Genomic DNA, 21,471 nt, shown 5'->3' on the forward strand with positions numbered 1-21,471 from the left:
TAAGCATATGCGTCATCTCGTCCGCCTTTGTCGTCTTCTTCGGTTCCTTCGGGCAAATCATATCACATTTTGTAATTGTCAATGATTGTCAATGATACTGATGATGATGACAATAAAATTCCATTAGAAAAAAATAAAAACTCTCTAGTAGGAGGGGTTCAAAAACCTTAGAAAGGACACTAGCGAGGGCGATGGGTCTAGAATTGTCAGAGCTGCTCCCTTTCCCTGCTTTGTTTTTGATAACAGGGACCAGCAGCACTGACATCATAGATTCCGGAAGACAGCCATGAACCATAAAGGATGTAAAGCAAAGTGCGCGAAGTGGGGCAACCCTCTGGCTAGCATACTTTAGATCTTCAGCAGATATAAAGTTCATACCTGTGGATTTATTAACTGATAAGTTCTTTATCACCTGATACACCTCATGGGTCTTAAACGTGCACACCCCTTTGACATTGCCTGCTTGATAGGGATCATTCGGCACACAGTTAAATAAATGTTCATAATGCTGTCGCCAGAAAGCAGCAATATCATTTGCGCCAGTGGAGCCATCTATCGTACAGGGTAAGGAGGGCTTGCAATTATTAGCAAAAAAAAAAAAACAAAAACAAAAAAAAAAAAAAAAAAAATATATATATATATATATATACATACGTTAGGGTTGTTCCGATCATGTTTTTTTGCTCCCAATCCGATCCCGATCGTTTTAGTTTGAGTATCTGCCGATCCTGCTATTTCCCGATCCGATTGCTTTTTTTTGCTCCCGATTCAATTCCAATCATTCCCGATTTTTCCCGATCATATACATTTTGGCAATGCATTAAGAAAAAAATGAATAAAACCCAGACAAATATATACATTCAACATACAGTACATAAGTACTGTATTTGTTTATTATGACAATAAATCCTCAAGACGGCATTTACGTTATTAACATTCTTTCTGTGAGAGGGATCCACGGATAGAAAGACTTGTGACTTTGTATATTGTGACTAAATATTGCCATCTAGTGTATTTGTTGAGCTTTCAGTAAATGATACTGTAGTCATGCCCAAATGCATGATGGGAAGTGGAACCATGACTGTGCGTAGTGCTACCGATTGATATATCTTCTCTGCGTTGGGAAATAACATAAGGTGTTAAGATAAAGATCAATTGATACCTTGCTTCCCTACATTGCTTCCCATGATATTTCTAATCGTAGGGAGAGGGATTTTAAAGTTTTAGCCAATTTTAAAAAAGGCTCCAAAGGCTGCCAAAATTCACTCTACTCATTTTACGCTGCTTTTTCTCTCTATATAGGTAAAACGGCGTCATTACAGATTGAGCGCGACAATGCGTGAGTGGGTCGTGCGGCACATGCATTAATTGCGTTAAATACTTTAACGTGATACATTTTTTAAAAAATTAATTACCGCCGTAATTAGGATAAATTTGATAACCCTATCTTAAGCCTAAAGACTCTGGAAGAGTGAAACATATTATGTCTGTAACATTAAATACAATTAGAAAACAATTTAATTAAAAAAAAAAAAAAAAAAAAATTTAAAAGGCATGGCCGATATTTTTTTGCCGATTCCGATACTTTGAAAATGACGTGATCGGACATCATCTATATATATATATATATATATATATATATATATATATATATATGTACTGTATATATGCACATAGTTCAATCCCAAAAATGTCACTTCAATAAAAAAAAAAAAAAAAATAATAATAATAAATAAAATTGCCCTCCCCTAAAAATATTTTTGAAAGCATCATTTTTATTTTTATTTTTTAAATTTTTTGATTCAAGTGCCAGAGGTTTTGAACTCAATTTTTTATTGCAGTGCAAAACGTTCGGAACGTACATTTTTTTTTACGCGCAAAAAGTTTGGAATGCACTTAATTTTTTTTTTTTTTTCACATTAAAAACTTTTTTTATGATAGATTTTTTTGTTTTTATTAAAGTGATGTCTTTTGGGAAAAAACTGTTTGAAGCAACCTATTTTCTGATTGAATAATAAAGACACATATGCCCTAGCAAAAATGTGACCCAAACCGAAAAACAACATTACTTGTATAAAAAAACAAAAAAAAAGTTCAATTAAAAAAAAACCAAAAAAATATTCAAAGAAAAAATAGTTTTCAAATGACATTTTTTTCTGAAAATTTGTTGTTCTTCGTGTGTACTTTCGCTCTTACTTGCGTGCGGAAGAACTACCTGCTCTACACTTCCTGCGCCAAAATAAAAGCATGCATCACAAAACAAAGGTTAACGTTATTAAAAAAAAAAAAAAAAAAAAAAAACAACTGGAGACTCTGGCTTTGTAAAGTCGGAATCACGTAAGTCAGGTACGTTGTAACCCTGGAACTACAGTGTTAGTATTAAGTATCTGAACCTTTTGGAATTTTGCACATTACTGCATAAAATCACCATCGGATGTGATCGGATCTTTGTCAAAATGACACAGATATAAAAACAGTGTCTACTTTAACTACAACTACCTAAACATTTATAGGTTTTCATATAATAATGAGGACAGCATGCAAACAATGACAGAAGGGGGAAAAATAAGTGAACCCTCTACCCAAGGAGACTTAAAGATCAATTGAAACCAATTTTTACCAAACAATTTAAGTCAGGTGTTTGCCCAATCACTGATGAGTGGTTTAAAGCTGCCCTGCCCACTATAAAACACACACCTGGTAAGATTTGTCTTGATGAGAAGCGCTGTCTGATGTGCATCATGGCTCGGTCAAAAGAGCTGCCTGAAGACCTGCGATCAAGGATTGTTGATTTGTATAAAGCTGGGAAAGGAAACAAAACCCATCTCTAAAAGTCTGAATGTTCATCAACTGACAGTCAGAGAAGTTGTCTACAAATGGAGTTTGGCACTGTTGCTTCTCTCCCAAGGAGTGGCCGTCCACCAAAGATGACGCCAAGAGTTTAGCGCAGAATAGGTAGATAAAAAAACAACCTAGTGTGTCTGCTAAAGACTTATATAAATAACTGGCACAGTCCAATAACTCTACAACTGTACAACTATGGCCAAGAATGGTGTTCATGGGAGGACTCCACGGAGGAACCCACTGCTGTCTGAAAAAACATTGTTGCTCATTTAATGTTTGCAAAAAGACTCTTAGATACTCCACAGAAGTTTTGGCAAAATATTTTGTGAAATGATGAAACCAAAGTTGAATTGTTTGGGAGTAACACAATGTCATGTGTGGAGGAAAAACCAAACGGATCAACATCAAACCCTCATCCCCACCGTGAGCCATGGTGGAGAGGGCATCATGATTTGGGGTTGTTTCCTGGCTCAGGGCCTGGACAACTTGCAATAATCCCCACACAAGTTTTGGCAAAATATTTTGTGGACTGATGAAACTAACGTTGAATTGTTTGGGAGTAACACGCAACGTCATGTGTGGAGGAAAAATGGAACAGCTCACCAACATCAATACCTCATCCTCACCGTGAAGCATGGTGGAGGGAGCATCATGCTTTGGGGCTGTTTTGCTGCCGCGGGGTCTGGACAACTTACAATCATTAATGGAAGAATGAATTCAAAAGTTTTATCAGGATGTTTTGCAGGAAAAAATGAGGCAGTCTTTGAGACAGTTGAGGCTAAAAAGAGGATGGGTGCTGCAACAAGACAATGATCCAAAACACAGAAGTAAAACAACTTCAGAATGCTTTCAGAAGAACAAAATACACGTTCCGGAGTGGCCAAGTCAAAGTCCAGACTTGAACTCCATTGAAATGCTGTGGCATGGCCTAAAGACAGCGATTCATGCCAGACATCCCAGGAATCTGACTGAACTACAACAGTTTTGTCGAGAAGAATGGGCCAAGATTAGTCCTGATCAATGTGTCAGACTGATATGCAGCTACAGGAAGCGTATAGTTCATGTTAGCGCTGCATGTGGGGGGGGACAAAATATTAAATGTGATGGTTCACTTTTTTTTATCCCTTCTGTCATTGTTTGCATACTATCCTCATTAAAATATGAAAACCTTTAAATGTTTGGGTGTTTTTTGTTAAAATATTCTTTTCATCTGTGTGATTTTGACAAAGATCAGATCACATTTGATGATTTCATGCATAAATGTGAGAAATTCCAAATGGTTCAGATACTTTTTCATACCACTGTAACTGTAGTATATTTTCTTTTTAACTAGATGTGATTGTGAAATAAAACAAACCCTCATTCACATTTTATGCAAAACATCTTTAATGAATATTTAGGTCATGTATTTAGCAACCCAAACTACTGGTCGTACAGTTGCTATTTTTATTCCTTCTTTTGAATGAGAAGAACACCTCTAACAAAAAACAAAACATACTTGGGCACATCAGGCTTCTTATCAAGCCAGGTGTTGCAGTGACATACTTCAGTCCGAGAAAGGTAATCTAAATGACACGTGGCAACAGACAGACGTTTTTCTCCACCCTCTACTTGTAGAACTCGTGCTCCTGCTCATCCTTTTTGATAACCGTCTTGTAAGCTTTCTCGAAGTCTTTGGCCAGGACAATGTAACGGTTCTCGCGGACGGCCAACATGCCGGCCTTTCGGCGGGGGACAAAGAAATCAATATTAGTATCGATTGTGCGTCCGGGTGGATATTTACCGACGTCACTCGGGGCGCTCGGCTGTTCACCTCTTGGCAGATCGAGTTGATGTCGGCTCCGGAAATCTTGTCTGGTCGGGCAACGTCTGTAGAAGTGGTTAAGGCGGGTAGCGGTGTATTTATATGATAAGAGGGCTTATCTGTCATTTTGATCAAGGATACAGTCTTCAAGGTCCACTTCCTCAGAGAGGTTCATTTTGCTGGTGATGGTAGAGAAGATGAGACGCTTCTGCCGGCGGTCGGGCAGCGGGAACTCGATTTTTCGGTCCAGCCGACCGGGACGGAGCAGGGCCGGGTCCAACGTATCGGCTCTGTTGGTGGCCATGATCACCTGGGGTAGAAAAAATCACACAGAAAAATAGCTGTGCCCAGTCCACTCATTAATTTCAACCGTTTCGACAAGCTTAGATCCGCTGTCCGACTCTTTCACGTTCACATTTGTAGCTGTTGTTAGCCGCTAGCGTTAGCCTGTGGCTTGGCTACCAGAAGAAAGCATCCTCTCCTGATATCGTGAGAACCAGGGAGGACAGCGGGTGAAAGCCGGTCTGGAACCCGCCAAGAGTTTACTCTATTTGGGGTGAAAGTTTGGCAAAGCTAATTTAAGCCCGACTCCATCCCGTTTACTTGTAGCGTTAGCTGCTAGCGTTAGCCTACCGGTCTTCTGTTTGATTGGCTTCCTGAAAACCACGTGACAGCATACGTAAGCACACTGTCTGCTTTCTTAAAGGGGAATGAACATAGCCGAACAACACAGCGTCAAAGCGGGATAAAAAGACTATATTTTGTTGTTTTATTAAATTACCGAATTTACCGACATGGTCAAAATTACGTCGGTCATCGTGAAGAATTTCGGTGACGGTAAATTTTCGGTTTACCGCCCTGCTCTAACCCCAAGTCACACAAACGCGGGATCGCTTTCACTTTCGTGACTTTTTTGGATTGTCAAATTGCCACTTCCATAAGAGCAAGTCGTCTTGCGTGGTTTCCGCTTCCAGGAAATTAACGCGGTGCCACAACATTGTGTTGAGTGTAGAGCTGAAACGATTACTCGAATAATTCGAGTAACTCGATTTTAAAAATTGATTGAGGACTTAAAATAAAAAATATTCCTATTGCAACAAAATATAAAACATATAAAAAAAAAATAAAAAAGCCACATCAATTGTAATAGTGAGCACTAGAAAAATGACCAATCCGTGGGGAAATTAGCTAAAAGCATTCTCAGACAGTGTTTGTGGATGAGGGAGGATTTGGCTCACCTTGACATTGACGTTCTGGTCGAAACCGTCCATCTGATTAAGCAGCTCCAGCAAAATTCTCTGCACTTCTCTGTCGGCTGGAGAGGAATATTGAGCCAATGAGGGTTTGTCTTTTTTTAGACCGTCGGTGCACAACATACCTCCGGTTTGCGCGTCAAAACGCTTGGTGGCGATGGCGTCGATCTCATCGATGAAGATGATGGCGGGAGCGTTCTCCTTGGCTAGACGGAAAACGTCGCGCACCATGCGGGGACCCTCGCCCAGGTACTTCTGTACAAATTCGGATCCCACCACGCGGATGAACGCCGCTGTCGGAGGACGGGATTGGTCACATTTTTTTGGAAAAGAATCGCAAATCACTGCTTTGGAGGTTTTGTTTCAATGACGATACCTGTTGTGTGGTGTGCCACGGCCTTGGCTAACATGGTCTTGCCGCATCCTGGAGGTCCGTACATGAGGACTCCTCTCGGTGGGTCAATACCAATCTGTGTGAAAATACCCGGTAAGTTTCTTGACATTGAAGTAGAATATAACCCTTGTGTGTGACCTGTTTGTAGAGCTCAAAGTGCGTGAGAGGAAGCTCCACCGCCTCCCGGACTTCCTGCTTCTGGATGTCCATGCCTCCAATGTCGGCGTACATGACGTCTGGTTTCTGATCTACAGTCATAAACGGCAACGAGGATAAATCAGTGAACACGTACTAATACAGGCTTTAAAGGGCTCTCCATGTTGTTTTCTTTCCCATTTTTGAAATGCTTGTGTTCTATTCTGGTAGGTTTTTACAAAGGCTACGTTCATACTACAGGTCTTAATGCACGAATCCGATTTTTTCGTGTTTTTCTGACTCGAGTGAGGCATTAACTTGACGGTCTGAACGTGACAAGTCGCATAGAACTGGACCATTTCAAATCCGATCTGGGTCACTTTCGTAAGTGGTTCAAATCCGATCTGGGCCACATTTTTCCAGACTGTCGCGGCGGTCTGTACTGTCCAGTCTCTCAAATCGGAATTCATGCAGCAATTACGTCATCAAAAAGCGAGCGAGACGCCACTTTAGCGGTGCAGCTGTGCGTTATTAGCGCCTAGCTTGCCTTGAACACGGCTTTTTAGGAAGGGTCAGACTTGACAACAGTCATAAAATAAAAATAAAAATGGGTTGAGGATAAACCTGAGAAGGATCGATTTTCTGTCTGCTCCATTTTAGCAATATTTGAACATTGCTTACCCGGCCGATAGTCGGGGCAAATATGTATGTATGTGACATGTACGGACAGTGCGTGCATGCTATCGATCCATATACTTTGAATATAAGCCTAAACTGGGATTATTTATGTCTGTTATTTGTGTCCTCTTTTTAAAAAGCAAAATATAATATCCCTGGAATGACGGATGACAGCCAGCATGTGTGGTCATTTGTTTTGATGCTTCTGCGCATGCGGGTCCTCTTGCTCAGCCCGTGTCGGACTGCGAATTAGTGCGCATGCGTAATACTTGAATGGTCTCAATGGACAAAGGCAGTCTGAACGGGCACGCCAAAAAACAGATATGACAAAAAAATCGGATTTGTGCATTAAGACCTGCAGTATGAACGTAGCCAATGTCTTCTCAGTAAACTGGACTTTAGTCCAATCTATTGATTGTTCCCTGCCATCCCTCCCAGATCAAATTGATTGGACTTCTAACTCCATCAATCGCAGTGAAAAATGAGCTTACACAGCAACTCCTCCCAGTTTCATCGAATTGGAAGTCTATCATTGTCATTGGCAGGCAATGAGTTAATAGTACAAATTATCTTTTTCATATATAAATTTTAAAAAAAATTTTTTTAAATTAAAATTATACATACTAGTATATACAGTGAGGAGTATTTGTACCCCTTGTGATTTTCTAAGTTCACTCACTTAGAACTCACTTAAAATTGGTAGAGGTCTGAAATTTCAATCATAGATGCATTTCCACTTATAGAGACATAAACTGAAAAAATCCGAAACTCAAATTGTATGATTAAATAATTTATTTGTAATTTACTAGGGTTTATAAGTATTTGTACCCCTGAGAATCAGCAATAATTATAACACTCAAAGAATTGTCAGAGTCTACCTTAAAAATAGTCCACCTTTACCCCATGAGTAACCACCCGTTTGAGCTCATTATTGTGACCTGTGCACCCAGAAGTCAGTCATAATTCAACTGCTACCATGGGCAAGACCAGAGAGCTTTCAAAAGACACCAGAGTAAAAAATTGTTGAGCTCCACAAAGCTGGAAAAGGCTATGGGACAATTGAGAAAGCAGCTTGGTGAGATTAAATCAACAGATGCAGCGATTGTTAGAAAATGGGAAAGGGCTAACTATGACCGATAATCTACCTCGGACTGTGGCTCCATGTAAAATCTCTCCTCGTGGGGCATCACTCATGATGAGAAAAGTGAGGGCTTAGCCTAGAACTACACGGCAGGAGCTGGTCAATGACATGTAGAGAGCTGGATGCACAGTTTCAAAGGCTTCTGTCACTAGAAGGTTTAAAATCATGCATTGCTTAGAAGAAACCCTGTTAAAGCCAGTACATGTGAAAGCCTGTTTGAAGTTTGCCAGGGACCATCTTAGTGATGCAGAGGGGTGGGTCATTGGAGAAAGTCAAGTGGTCAGATCACACCAAAGCAGAACGTTTTGGTGCAAACTTTACTTACGCTTTTTGTGGGGGAAACAGAAGGGCTAGTACAATCCCAAGAACACCATCCCCACTGTGAAGTATGGAGGCAGAAACCTCATGCTTTGGGGCTGCTTTTTGGCAAAGGGGATACGACGACTGTACTGTATAAAACAGAGTATGAATGGTGACATGTATCGTCAGATTTTGAGCCACAACCTCCTTCCCTCAGCAGAGATCTGAAGATGAGTCGTGGCTGGATCTTCCAACATGACAATGACCTGAAGCACACAGCCAAGCTGACCAAGGATTGGCTGCGTAAAAAGCATATCAAGGTTCTGGAGTGGCCTAGCCAGTCTCCAGACCTCAATCCAAGAGAAAATCTTTGGATGGAGCTGAAACTTCGTGTTTCTTAACGACAGCACCGAAACCTGACAGATCTAGTGAACATAGGTGTGGAGGAAAGAGCCAAAATCCCTGTCCCCATATGTGAAAACCTGGCAAAGAGGTACAGAAAACATTTGACCTCTGTAATTGCAAACAAAGGATTCTGCACTAAATATCAGCACTGATTTTCTCAGGGGTACAAATAATAAAAACAAACAAGGGAATTCAAAAACATTGTTATGAATGCTATTTTATTCAATATTAGAGATGTCCTGATCTGATCACGTGACTGGAAATTGGGCCGATCGTGCCATTTTTCAGAGTGTCGGAATCATGTGAAAAGGATTGGGTTTTTAATTAAGAAAAAAAACATTTTTTTATGCTTCTTGCTTGTACAGTGCCACAGCCTCTCACTCGCTCTCCTTTTCAGCAGTGCGGCCAAACTGTCCAGCTTGCTTTGGTACTTAAAGTTAACAATGATTGACACTTTTGTAGCTTTGGGGGCAGTTTACGGCACAAAGACACAATGACTGAGTAGCGGACTCGTCTCGCGTGCATATGGTGTCGGCGAAGACAAAAAATTCTGAATCCTGCCTCTAGGCATGTGCCGGTATGAGATTTTGATGGTACGATAACCGTGAGCAAAAATACCGCGGTTTCACGGTATCACGGTATTGCAATTATAGCTCCAAAATGTGTTATTTTGAGATGTATGGGTTAAAAAAGAATAACTTTTTTCCATTGAACAGGATTTGTTTTTTCAGAACATAGTTGCAAATTGGAATATAAATGTATTGTTAAAATACATAAATTATCAATAAAAAAAAACATTTTAATTAAAATATAACGTAGACTACACCCACAGCCACAGCTCAAGTTGCTCAAGTTTAGAGCAAGAACAAAATAATTTCTATAAAAAAAGTAAAAACTCTTCTGAATAAATTTTTTAAAAAATTATACTGCATAATTTTTTTGAGGATTGAAAAGCTCAAGTCAAGTTTCTCTAGTCTACATGATGTCATGCCTTTGTGTTAGAAAGAACAAAGAATTCAAAAGTTAATAAGTTAGTTAAAAATGTATAAGTTAAAATGTAAATATTGTTGTGGAAAGGTTTCACCTAAAAAAAAAAAAACAAAAAAAAAAACAAAACAAAAAAAACATTGTGAGTGAGACCTCTCCTTGATCAAGCGAACGTGGATTTGTGCTTCGGGCAAGATCATCTTTCCTCAGTTAACGATCTTTGATGCTATGCCTTTTTTCCCCTTCATTCAAGTGAATCAAGCTTGTTTTCTCACTCTGCGGCTGTAACAGTCGACGAAGTTGCTCTCCCAGCTAAGCCTAGGCTAACATTCGTCTTTTATAAGCTTTTAGTTAGTTTGTATATCGAATTTCAAAGGAAAATATGTGTTTTGTTTTTGGCGAACTTTTTCATAGAGCTAATCTGTTTAGCTACTCACACATGGAAAAATACAATTGTAAAACGTTTTAAATGTATTCATTTTGTATATTCCACTTACCACGATTTGAGAGCTCAATAAATTGAAGAAAAGAACGCCTTAAATTTGGATTATTTGTTTAGGGTTCGCTGGCTGTTTAGCCGATAGTCACTTTCACACACAGGAACAAACGTGAGGGGGTGAGCGCTGCCGCACCACGCCACGCCACGCCACTTCTGGCTGCATTTTTGACACATGAAAAATGGCGAATACCGTACTACGGTCTGACGGAAAATATTATTGGTTTTGAAACCGCGACGTTTTCACACCACGGTAAACCGTGAAACCGGTAACCGGCACATGTCTACCTGCCTTCAAAGTGGAAGAATCCGATTGCCATATCAAAGGCTCCCGCGGCGCGAGACCGCGCTGTTAACATCAGCACTTGTACACGTCACATTGGGCGTGCGCAGCGGTGCTACTAAACATTAAAAACAGCAAATATGGATGGCGGAATGTCGGCTTTAATTTACTGTTTTAATAATATTTTTATATGAAATATGTTGAATGTTTCAATTTTTGTGAATTTTTGAACAAAAGAAAAATGCCATTGCTTCGAGTGGGCGGGCATATTTTTTTCCGGGCTGAGGGAGCTTGGTTGGGTCAAAGTGCATCATTCTCTGTCGCCCTGTAAATCTGCACTGCCCTCTAGGGCCTGGCATGAATACTACATAATTTTAATGCGAAATTGTGACATTGTTCAAATGAAGACACAAATGCAAATTTGAAATTTTTCGTATTCTCGAAAAGTCACCATGTAAACGGCCCCTCGATCTTGCCAGAAAAGCTTGGCAGCTCTATGATAAAAAGGCACAAATGTGTCAATCATCGTTAAATTTGCATAAATGTGTGGCAACTCATTGTCTAAGTGGGAGACTGTTCTCAGTAGAGTGAGCATCAAAGCATGAGTGGATTTGAGTGGACTCACTCAATGAAGCATTTAGTAAAGACAAACATTTTCCTACGCTATTCTTGTTTAAAAATTATTCACACTATGAAGACGGCATAGTGGGGGAGTAATATGCTTGGATCTTTTGGTAAAAAAACAAAAACAAAACTATCGGATGGCGACTCAAAATCAGGTGACTGACTCGGGTACAAAAATACAGTGCCTTGCAAAAGTATTCGGCCCCCTTGAATCTTGCAACCTTTCGCCACATTTCAGGCTTCAAACATAAAGATATGAAATTTAGTTTTTTTGTCAAGAATCAACAACAAGTGGGACACAATCGTGAAGTGGAACAACATTTATTGGATAATTTAAACTTTTTTAACTAATAAAAAACTGAAAAGTGGGGCGTGCAATATTATTCGGCCCCTTTACTTTTAGTGCAGCAAACTCACTCCAGAAGTTCAGTGAGGATCTCTGAATGATCCAATGTTGTCCTAAATGACCGATGACGATAAATAGAATCCACAGTTGTGTAATCAAGTCTCCGTATAAATGCACCTGCTCTGTGATAGTCTCAGGGTTCTGTTTAAAGTGCAGAGAGCATTATGAAAACCAAGGAGCACACCAGGCAGGTCCGAGATACTGTTGTGGAGAAGTTTAAAGCCGGATTTGGATACAAAAAGATTTCCCAAGCTTTAAACATCTCAAGGAGCACTGTGCAAGCCATCAAATTGAAATGGAAGGAGCATCAGACCACTCCAAATCTACCAAGACCCGGCCGTCCTTCCAAACTTTCTTCTCAAACAAGGAGAAAACTGATCAGAGATGCAGCCAAGAGGCCCGTGATCGCTCTGGATGAACTGCAGAGATCTACAGCTGAGGTGGGAGAGTCTGTCCATAGGACAACAATCAGTCGTACACTGCACAAATCTGGCCTTTATGGAAGAGTGGCAAGAAGAAAGCCATTTCTCAAAGATATCCATAAAAAGTCTCGTTTAAAGTTTGCCACAAGCCACCTGGGAGACACACCAAACATGTGGAAGAAGGTGCTCTGGTCAGATGAAACCAAAATTGAACTTTTTGGCCACAATGCAAAACGATATGTTTGGCGTAAAAGCAACACAGCTCATCACCCTGAACACACCATCCCCACTGTCAAACATGGTGGTGGCTGCATCATGGTTTGGGCCTGCTTGTCTTCAGCAGGGACAGGGAAGATGGTTAAAATTGACGGGAAGATGGATGCAGCCAAATACAGGAACATTCTGGAAGAAAACCTGTTGGTATCTGCACAAGACCTGAGACTGGGACGGAGATTTATCTTCCAACAGGACAATGATCCAAAACATAAAGCCAAATCTACAATGGAATGGTTAAAAAATAAACGTATCCAGGTGTTATGGCCTAGTCAAAGTCCAGACCTGAATCCAATCGAGAATCTGTGGAAAGAGCTGAAGACTGCTGTTCACAAACACTCTCCATCCAACCTCACTGAGCTGGAGCTGTTTTGCAAGGAAGAATGGGCAAGAATGTCAGTCTCTCGATGTGCAAAACTGATAGAAACATACCCCAAGCGACTTGCAGCTGTAATTGGAGCAAAAGGTGGCGCTACAAAGTATTAACGCAAGGGGGCCGAATAATATTGCACGCCCCACTTTTCAGTTTTTTATCTGTTAAAAAAGTTTAAATTATCCAATAAATGTTGTTCCACTTCACGATTGTGTCCCACTTGTTGTTGATTCTTGACAAAAAAATTAAATTTCATACCTTTATGTTTGAAGCCTGAAATGTGGCGAAAGGTTGCAAGATTCAAGGGGGCCGAATACTTTTGCAAGGCACTGTATTACTACAAAAGCATTTGTAACTGCAATCATTTTCTGGGCAAAATGAAGCATTATCTGACAGAATTCCAAGGGTGCCAATACTTTTGGCCAGCACTGTATCACCCAAACGTCACTCTTATTGATTTACGCAAGTTCTATTGTTTACATGGTTAAAAATGAAAGCATTGTAAGATTTTATTACATACATTTTTGTAACAAAAATGAACTGAAATTACATTTTAGTGCAATGTTACACACCAATTATTAACCAATTAGATATAATTGGTTGTCATTGACGGTGTTAGACGTCTAATCCATTTGACGTCTATGGATGATAAACTCATTTAATTTCAGAGAAAAACATTCTAACTTCACACCTTTTTGGCAACTGTACAATACCTGAGGTAAGCATCATGATGCTACTGTCAGCTTCGGGGGGCAGCACATCTACCAGGGCGTTGCTATGCTTGTGCAACGCCACCGAGGCATTGGGCTTCAGCAGTTCCCGGTCGATGGTGCTCAAAATGCGCACGTAGTAGTTGGACCCTGAGAAATTGGTGGGGAACACAATCATTACACATTTAAACCTCATCCATTATGAAAAATGGAAATGCAGTAGGTGTTTCAAAAGATGCTTGATGTGATAAAGAATTAATGTAAAGAATGACTCATTTATTTTTAACGTGCATCCTGTTTTGCAGCTAAAATGTAGGTAAATGTTTCAAAGTGAACAGAGTTTCTGTATGTTCTACCAGTAGTGGAGCCAACAATAGCGGTGTTCTGGTCGACCGCCTCCAGGAACTGTCCAATGACGAGAGGGATGCTCTGTATCCTCTTCACCTCCTCCTGCGCGTGAAGGAACTCTTTCTTCAGGTTCTTCTGCTCATCCTTGATGTATTCTTCCTGCACTTCCAGAAACTCTAGCTCCTGTTGCAGTTTCTGCAATGGAAATTCACCAATGAATCTAGATGCAATAAGAGCTCATTCAAAAAATATACAGTGCTGGTACCCCTGCAATTCTGTCAGATAATACTCAATTTCTCCCAGAAAATGATTGCAATTACAAATACTTTGGTAGTAATATCTTCATTTATTTTGCTTGCAATGAAAAAACACAAAAGTGAATGGGGAAAAAATTAAATCCTGATCATTTTACACAAAACTCCAAAAATACGCTGGACAAAATTATTGGCACCCTTTGAAAAATCATGTGATGCTTCTCTAATTTGTGTAATTAACAGCACCTGTTACTTACAGTGGGGCCAATAAGTATTTAGTCAACCACCAATTGTGCAAGTTCTCTTACTTGAAAAGGTTAGAGAGGCCTGTAATTGTCAACATGGGTAAATCTCAACCATGAGAGACAGAATGTGGGAAAAACAGAAAATCACATTGTTTGATTTTTAAAGAATTTATTTCCAAATTAGAGTGGAAATAAGTATTTGGTCACCTACAAACAAGACTTCTGGCTGTCAAAGAGGTCTAACGTCTTCTAACACGGTCTAACGAGGCTCCACTCGTTACCTGTAATAATGGCACCTATTTTAACTCATTATCGGACACCTGCCCACAACCTCAGTCAGTCACACTCCAAACTCCACTACAGCCAAGACCAAAGAGCTGTCGAATGACACCAGAGACTAAATTGTAGACCTGCACCAGCCTGGGAAGACTGAATCTACAATAGGTAAAACGCTTGGTGTGAAGAAATCAACTGTGGGAGGAATTATTATAAAATGGAAGCCATACAAGACCACTGATAATCTCACTCGATCTGGGGCTCTATGCAAGATCTCACCCCGTGACGTCAAAATGATAATAAGAACGGTGAGCAAAAATCCCAGAATCACACGAGGGACCTGGTGAATGACCTAAAGAGAGCTGGGACCACAGTAACAAAGGCTACTATCAGTAACACAATGCGCCTCCAGGGACTCAAATCCTGCACTGCCAGATGTGTCCCCCTGCTGAAGCCAGTACATGTCCAGACCCGTCTGCGGTTCGCTAGAGAGCATTTGGATGATCCAGAAGAGGACTGGGAGAATGTGTTATGGTCAGATGAAACCAAAATTCTACTTTTTGTTAGAAACACAGGTTCTCGTGTTTGGAGGAGAGAGAATACTGAAGTGCATCCGAAGAACACCATACCCACTGTGAAACATGGGGGGTGGAAACATCATGCTTTGGGGATGTTTTTCTGCAAAGGGACCAGGACGACTGATCTGTGTAAAGGAGAGAATGAATGGGGCCATGTAACGAGAGATTTTGAGTGAAAATTTCCTTCCATCAGCAAAGGCATTGAAGATGAGATGTGGCTGGGTTTTTCAGCATGAAAATGATCCCAAACACACAGCCAGGACAACAAAGGAGTGGCTTCGTAAGAAGCATTTCAAGGCTCCTGGAGTGGCCTAGCCAGTCTCGAGATCTCAGCCCCATAGAAAATCTGTGGAGGGAGTTAAAAGTCCATGTTGCCCAACGACAGCCCCAAAACATCACTGCTCTAGAGATCTGCATGGAGGAATGGGCCAAAATACCAGCAACAGTGTGTGAAAAGCTTGTGAAGAGATACAGAAATCGTTTGGCCTCCGTTATTGCCAACAAAGGGTACATAACAAAGTACTGAGATGAACATTTGCTATTGACCAAATACTTATTTTATTTGCAAATAAAAATCTTTAAAAATCAAATAATGTGATTTTCTGTTTTTTTTCCCCCATTCTGTCTCTCATGGTTGAGGTTTACCCATGTTGACAATTACAGGCCTCTTTAATATTTTCAAGTTGGAGAACTTGCACAATTAGTGGTTGACTAAATATTTATTTGCCCCACTGTACCTGTGGCACATAACAGGTGGTGGTAATAACTAAATCACACTTGCTGCCAGTTAAAATAGATTAAACTTGAGTCCTTTTGTGTACCACATTGACCATGGAGAAAAGAAAGAAGACCAAAGAACCGTCTGAGGACCTGAGAAGCAAAATTGTGAGGCAATCTCAAGGCTACAAGTCCATCTCCAAAGACCAAGACCTGAATGTTTCTGTGTCTAACGTGCGCAGTGTCATCAATAAGTGTAAAGCCCATGGCACTGTAGCTAACCTCCCTAGATGAGGACAGAAAAAAAAAAATAGACGACAGATTTCAACAAAAGATTGTGCAGCTGGTGGATAAAGAACCTCGACTAACACCCAAACAAGTTCAAGCTGTCCTGCAGTCTGAGGGTACAGCAGTGTCAATCCGTACTATCCGTCAACGTCTGAATGAAAAGGGACTTTATGGTACGATACCCAGGAAGACCCAGAGACATAAAAAAGTCAGGCTGGAGTTTGCCAAAACATACCGGAGAAAGCCAGAAACGCTATGGTCAGATGAGACAAAAGTAGAGCTTTTTGGGAAAAGACATATAAATTGAGTTTACAAGGAAAAACGAGGCCTTCAAAGAAAAGAACACGGTTCCCACAGTAAATATGTTGGAAGTTCCCGGATGTTTTGGGGTTGCTTTGCTGCCTCTGGCACTGGACTGCTTGACCGTGTGCATGGCATTATAACGTCTGAAGAGTACCAACAAATGTTGCAGCATAATGTAGGGTCCAGTCTGAGAAAGCTGGGTCCCCCTCAGAGGTCATGGGTCTTCCAGCAGGATATTGACTCAAAACACACTTCAAAAAGCACTAGAAAATGGTTTGAGAGAAAGCACTGGAGATTTCTAAAGTGGCCAGGGTCAGTCCAGACCTAAATCTGAGATCTGACAATGGCAGTTTGGAGAAGGCACCCTTCAAATCTCAGAGACCTGGTGCAGTTGGCCAAAGAAGAATGGTCTAAAATTCCAGCAGTGCATTGTAAGAATCTCATTGATGGATACCGGAAGCGGTTGTTCACAGTTATTTTGTCTAAAGGTTGTGCTACCAAGTATTAGGCCGAGGGTGCCAATACTTTTGTCCGGCCCATTTTTGGAGTTTTGTGTAACTTGACTTGAAGATGACTTCTTGACCTTGTATCTGCTGTAAAGGTCCTCCAGGTCCTCCGGTTCTGGTGCCAGGAAGGATAGACCGGTTTGTGGACGGGAATTCAAGACTGCCGGAATTTCCTCCTGCCGATGGAAAACACAAACCAACATGTTACCAAGCTTCTCATTTTATTACCACGTGTGGTTATTTAGATCACGGGTTCACTCGAGCTTCCATGAGCAAAAGCTGAAGTCCAAAACTAGAGGTGGGAACCTCTGGATACCTCATGATACGATATTATTCGAAATACAAGGCTTGTGATAACGATTATACCACAATATGGCGAGATAACAACTATTAATACATGAGCCAGGTTACTATACAAGTAATAAACATAAAAACAAGCTATTTTCATCCTTCTGCTATGAATTGACTTTATCACTTGGGAGGGTGGTAGCGAATAAACATGCGTTCATTCGCTGCCATCCCTCCCACTTCAAACGCATTGGACTTCTACAGCAGCAAATGGCAGCCAATGAGTTAAATTTGGAGCATTTAGGTCATTAGGGTCCGAGCACCAACATGGTGCGAAAGCCCTATTGTTCTGCAAAGGATTATTATTATTCTTTCTTCATGGCAAATTAAAATGGCCCATTTGGAGGTCTTAACATGCTCAAAAACACAAAAATTTGCACAAACATGCGGATTCGCGAAAATTTCGATAATTTGGCAACGTTGTGAAAACATGTCAAATAATGGCTCAGTGGCGCCCCCTGGAATTTTTAAAAAAGGCCTCATCATTTCGGTTTTTTCAACGTAGAGTGATGAAATTTGGGGAGTCGATACCTTGGGCCAAAATGCTTAAAAAATTCTCTTGCACCCATATTCCAAACCCAACAGGAAATCGGGTATTTTGGATGGAATATTGAAAAACATGCCATTTTAGTTGAAAACCAGCGTGCACGTTTAAGACCATTACGCCAAGGCAGTTAGTTGAACCCTCCTTAAAATTGGTCAGACTGTTCAGGACACATATGAGATGTTAGGTTATGAAAATGGTGAGCTTTCATTCACGGGCCTGACCTGGACGGAGTACCAAAGTCGGGCTTATTTGGGGATTAGGGTTAGGGTTAGGACTTCTTCAGGGCAAATGGAAATGGCCAATTTGAAGTTCTGAACATGTTCGAAAACTCACTAAAATTTGCACATATCAAAATAGTGAGTTTTCATTCACGGGCTGGTCTGTGCGGGGCTTTTTTTTTGTGTTCGGGTTAGGGTTTAGGGTTCACACTCTGCTATTTCTTCTGTGGGAGAAAAAAAATACTATGTACTTTTCACTGACATATATTAGGGATAAAACTACTTCTGTGGGAGAAAAAAATACGATGTACTTTTCAATGAAATATATTAGGGATAAATTGGTTCATCTGATGACAGCAGTGAAGAACTGCTTTGACTCATTAAGGCCGTTGGTTCACACTCTGCTACTTCATCTGTAGGAGAAAAAAAGATACAATGTATTTTTCATCGTGCCAAAGTCGATGGGGTGCCAAAGTCGGACATTTTTTTGACAAAACACCAAATTCAGAAAAAGACTAATAACTAGGGTTGTTCCGATCATGTTTTTTTGCTCCTGATCCGATCCCGATCGTTTTAGTTTGAGTCTCTGCCGATCCCGATATTTCCCGATCCTTTTTTTTGCTCCCGATTCAATTCCAATCATTCCTGATAATTTTTCCCGATCATATACATTTTGGCAATGCATTAAGAAAAAAATGGATAAAACTCGGACGAATATATACATTCAACATACAGTACATAAGTACTGTATTTGTTTATTGTGACAATAAATCCTCAAGATGGCATTTACATTATTAACATTCTTTCTGTGAGAGGGATCCACAGACAGAAAGACTTGTAATTCTTAAAGGATAATTGTGACTTTGTATATTGTGACTAAATATTGCCATCTAGTGTATTTGTTGAGTTTTCAGTAAATGATACTGTAGCCATTCAACTTCTGCCCAAATGCATGATGGGAAGTGCAACCATGACTGTGCATAGTGGTACCAATTGATATATCTTCTCTGCGTTGGGAAATAACATAGGGTGTTAAGAAAAAGATCAACTACTACCTTTCTTCCCCACATTGCTTTCCACGATTATTCTAATCGTTGGGAGAGGGATTGCAATGCTTTAGCCATTTAAAAAAAAGGCTCCAAAGGCTGCCAAAATTCTCGCTATTCATTTTATACTGCCTTTTAGCTCTATATACTGTATGGGTAAAATGGCGCCATTATAGATTGAACGCGACAATACGTGAGTGGGTCGTGCAGCACATGCGTTAATTGCGTTAAATATTGTAACGTGATTAATTTTTTTAAAATTAAGTACCGCCGATAAATGTAATAAATATTAATTCTCGCCGTTAACGCGATAAATTTGATAACCCTACCTTAAGCTTAAACTAAAGACTCTGGAAGAGTGTAACACATTATGTCTGTAACGTTAAATACAATTAGAAGATGATTTAATTAAATAATGTATATATATTTTAAAAAAGGCATGTCCGATACTTTTTTGCCGATTCCGATACTTTGAAAATGACGTGATCCGATCGGCATCCCGATCAATTGGGACATCTCTACTAATAACTACCCTGTACAACGTCCTATCTTTTTCATATTTGGCATGTACGTGATGTATCCCAGCCTGAACTCGACTTCATTGAAATATCACCCATTCAGCGCCCCCTGCTGAGAACAGGAAATAGCCTTTTTTTACGAGACCGACTCCTCCTCGAAGGAAAAAAAAACTTAATGACGCCCCCAAAAAATCACCTAAAAGAAATTGGAGAAATCAACACAGGACTCCCGAGGGCCCGTTGAGTCCTGCTTGCAGGGCTAGTTTGATGTTGATTTTTTTCTTTTACTTCCTGTTGATTTGGGGGTATTAATTAATTATTTGGGCTATAAATTTGCGTCCGATGGAGGGCCAACTTCACGGAGGTGGAAGTAAACTGTAAATGCCCTAAAGTGCACAGAAATTGACCTGTGAATGCCCCAAAAATCGAAAAGACTTGGAAGGCTGGAAAAGGCTGCGAATGATCTGGTTTTATTCGACCTTCCCCGACTAAGTGGACTGGGTGTCTACATATCACCATTCCGATGTATTGTCACACTCTTATTCAAAACTAGGTTTTGTTTTTTAAACTACAAGACTTATGTTTACATACACGTTTTGACAAGAGACATCTGCAATTGTTTTGATTTTGTGGATTTATTATCTACCTTTAAAATAATAAATCCTTCACTTTGGATTGGACATCTATCACCGTCAATTGCAGCTAATGAGCTATTTTAGGGGAAGGGGTTGAGTTTTTAGAGGGATAAAAATATGAACAAAACCTAAATAGATGTTCAAGTACATTTTGTTTTTCACGTTAAACGCAAATTCAGAATCCAACTTAGCACTGTTGGCCCTATTTGACAGCGTGGCAAAAATAACATTCTCTTTTTTTCAAATACACATTGCTCACCACATAAAAAATTGAACTTAACTTATTTTAAACTGTGACAGTCGTGTTTGCGTCAATTTATTCCCGAAGAATGGGGTCAGAATACAATGCTAACGTTAGCGGCTAACTTGCGTGACATAGCGTTCACACAGAATGAATTGGCAGCTTTACGTTTTCGACAATGTTTATGGGGCCTTGAGACAATAAGGAAAGACAGTCCTGAAAAAATAAAAAGCTGCATCAAGTAGAAAATGTGTATAATAACAGCGGTTCCGCAAACGGCAACACAGAATGAAAAACAAAGTGGCTTTTACATACCGGGCTCTTTTCAACAGCCATGATATCGTCCATGTTGGATTCTGACAGTGAGAGGATCAGCGCCGTGACGTATGACACTCGTTAAAGGTAGATTGTGGGTAATGTAGTTTTTAAACTTTTACACGTTCGATTAGAAATACGCTACTAAACGTGGTTTCACAAATATCTTTTTTAAAACTAGGGGGATTTTGAATCCATTTATACTTTTTTTTTAACGAAAAAAAATTTAAAAATTAAATTTGCTTATTATTGGGAGAAAAAAGTAATAATATAGTGCTTTCCCTGGAGCTCCAACGGTTAATCAGTCAACTTGAGTAATTCAATTAAAAAGATTCAAATTAAATTTTGCTGCTTCGACTATTCGTTTGATTAAAGTGGCATTGTGATTGTTTGTTTTGAAAGTGTTTGCATTTAGTTTTATTGATTTGGGAGAATACAATGCTCTCTAGTGGCAAACGTGGATGTTATAACTCATTTCACGTGGCTGAATCCAGGTGCTCTCTGTTAAGTCCAACATCAGCTATGTATTTGTTTGAGTTAATTTCTTTTTAATGCATTCG

The 21,471-nt window shown here is 40.0% G+C and overlaps 1 protein-coding gene across 1 annotated transcript; it reads right to left on the reverse strand.

Moving 5' to 3' along the window:
- Window positions 1–4,226: 4,226 nt before the first annotated feature.
- On the reverse strand, window positions 4,227–21,009 carry LOC130914180 (26S proteasome regulatory subunit 6B). Its single transcript, XM_057833145.1, has 11 exons — window positions 20,912–21,009; window positions 17,121–17,219; window positions 13,885–14,071; window positions 13,532–13,678; window positions 6,434–6,543; window positions 6,278–6,371; window positions 6,027–6,194; window positions 5,887–5,963; window positions 4,790–4,958; window positions 4,658–4,713; window positions 4,227–4,565 (listed from the first exon to the last, which is right to left on the reverse strand). The coding sequence occupies exons 1-11, from the start codon at window positions 20,942–20,944 to the stop codon at window positions 4,452–4,454; spliced, it is 1,254 nt and encodes a 417-aa protein (XP_057689128.1). The 5' UTR covers window positions 20,945–21,009; the 3' UTR covers window positions 4,227–4,451.
- Window positions 21,010–21,471: the final 462 nt, after the last annotated feature.

The sequence above is a fragment of the Corythoichthys intestinalis genome, chromosome 4 (assembly GCF_030265065.1).
Source record: "Corythoichthys intestinalis isolate RoL2023-P3 chromosome 4, ASM3026506v1, whole genome shotgun sequence".
NCBI classification, from domain to species: domain Eukaryota; kingdom Metazoa; phylum Chordata; class Actinopteri; order Syngnathiformes; family Syngnathidae; genus Corythoichthys; species Corythoichthys intestinalis.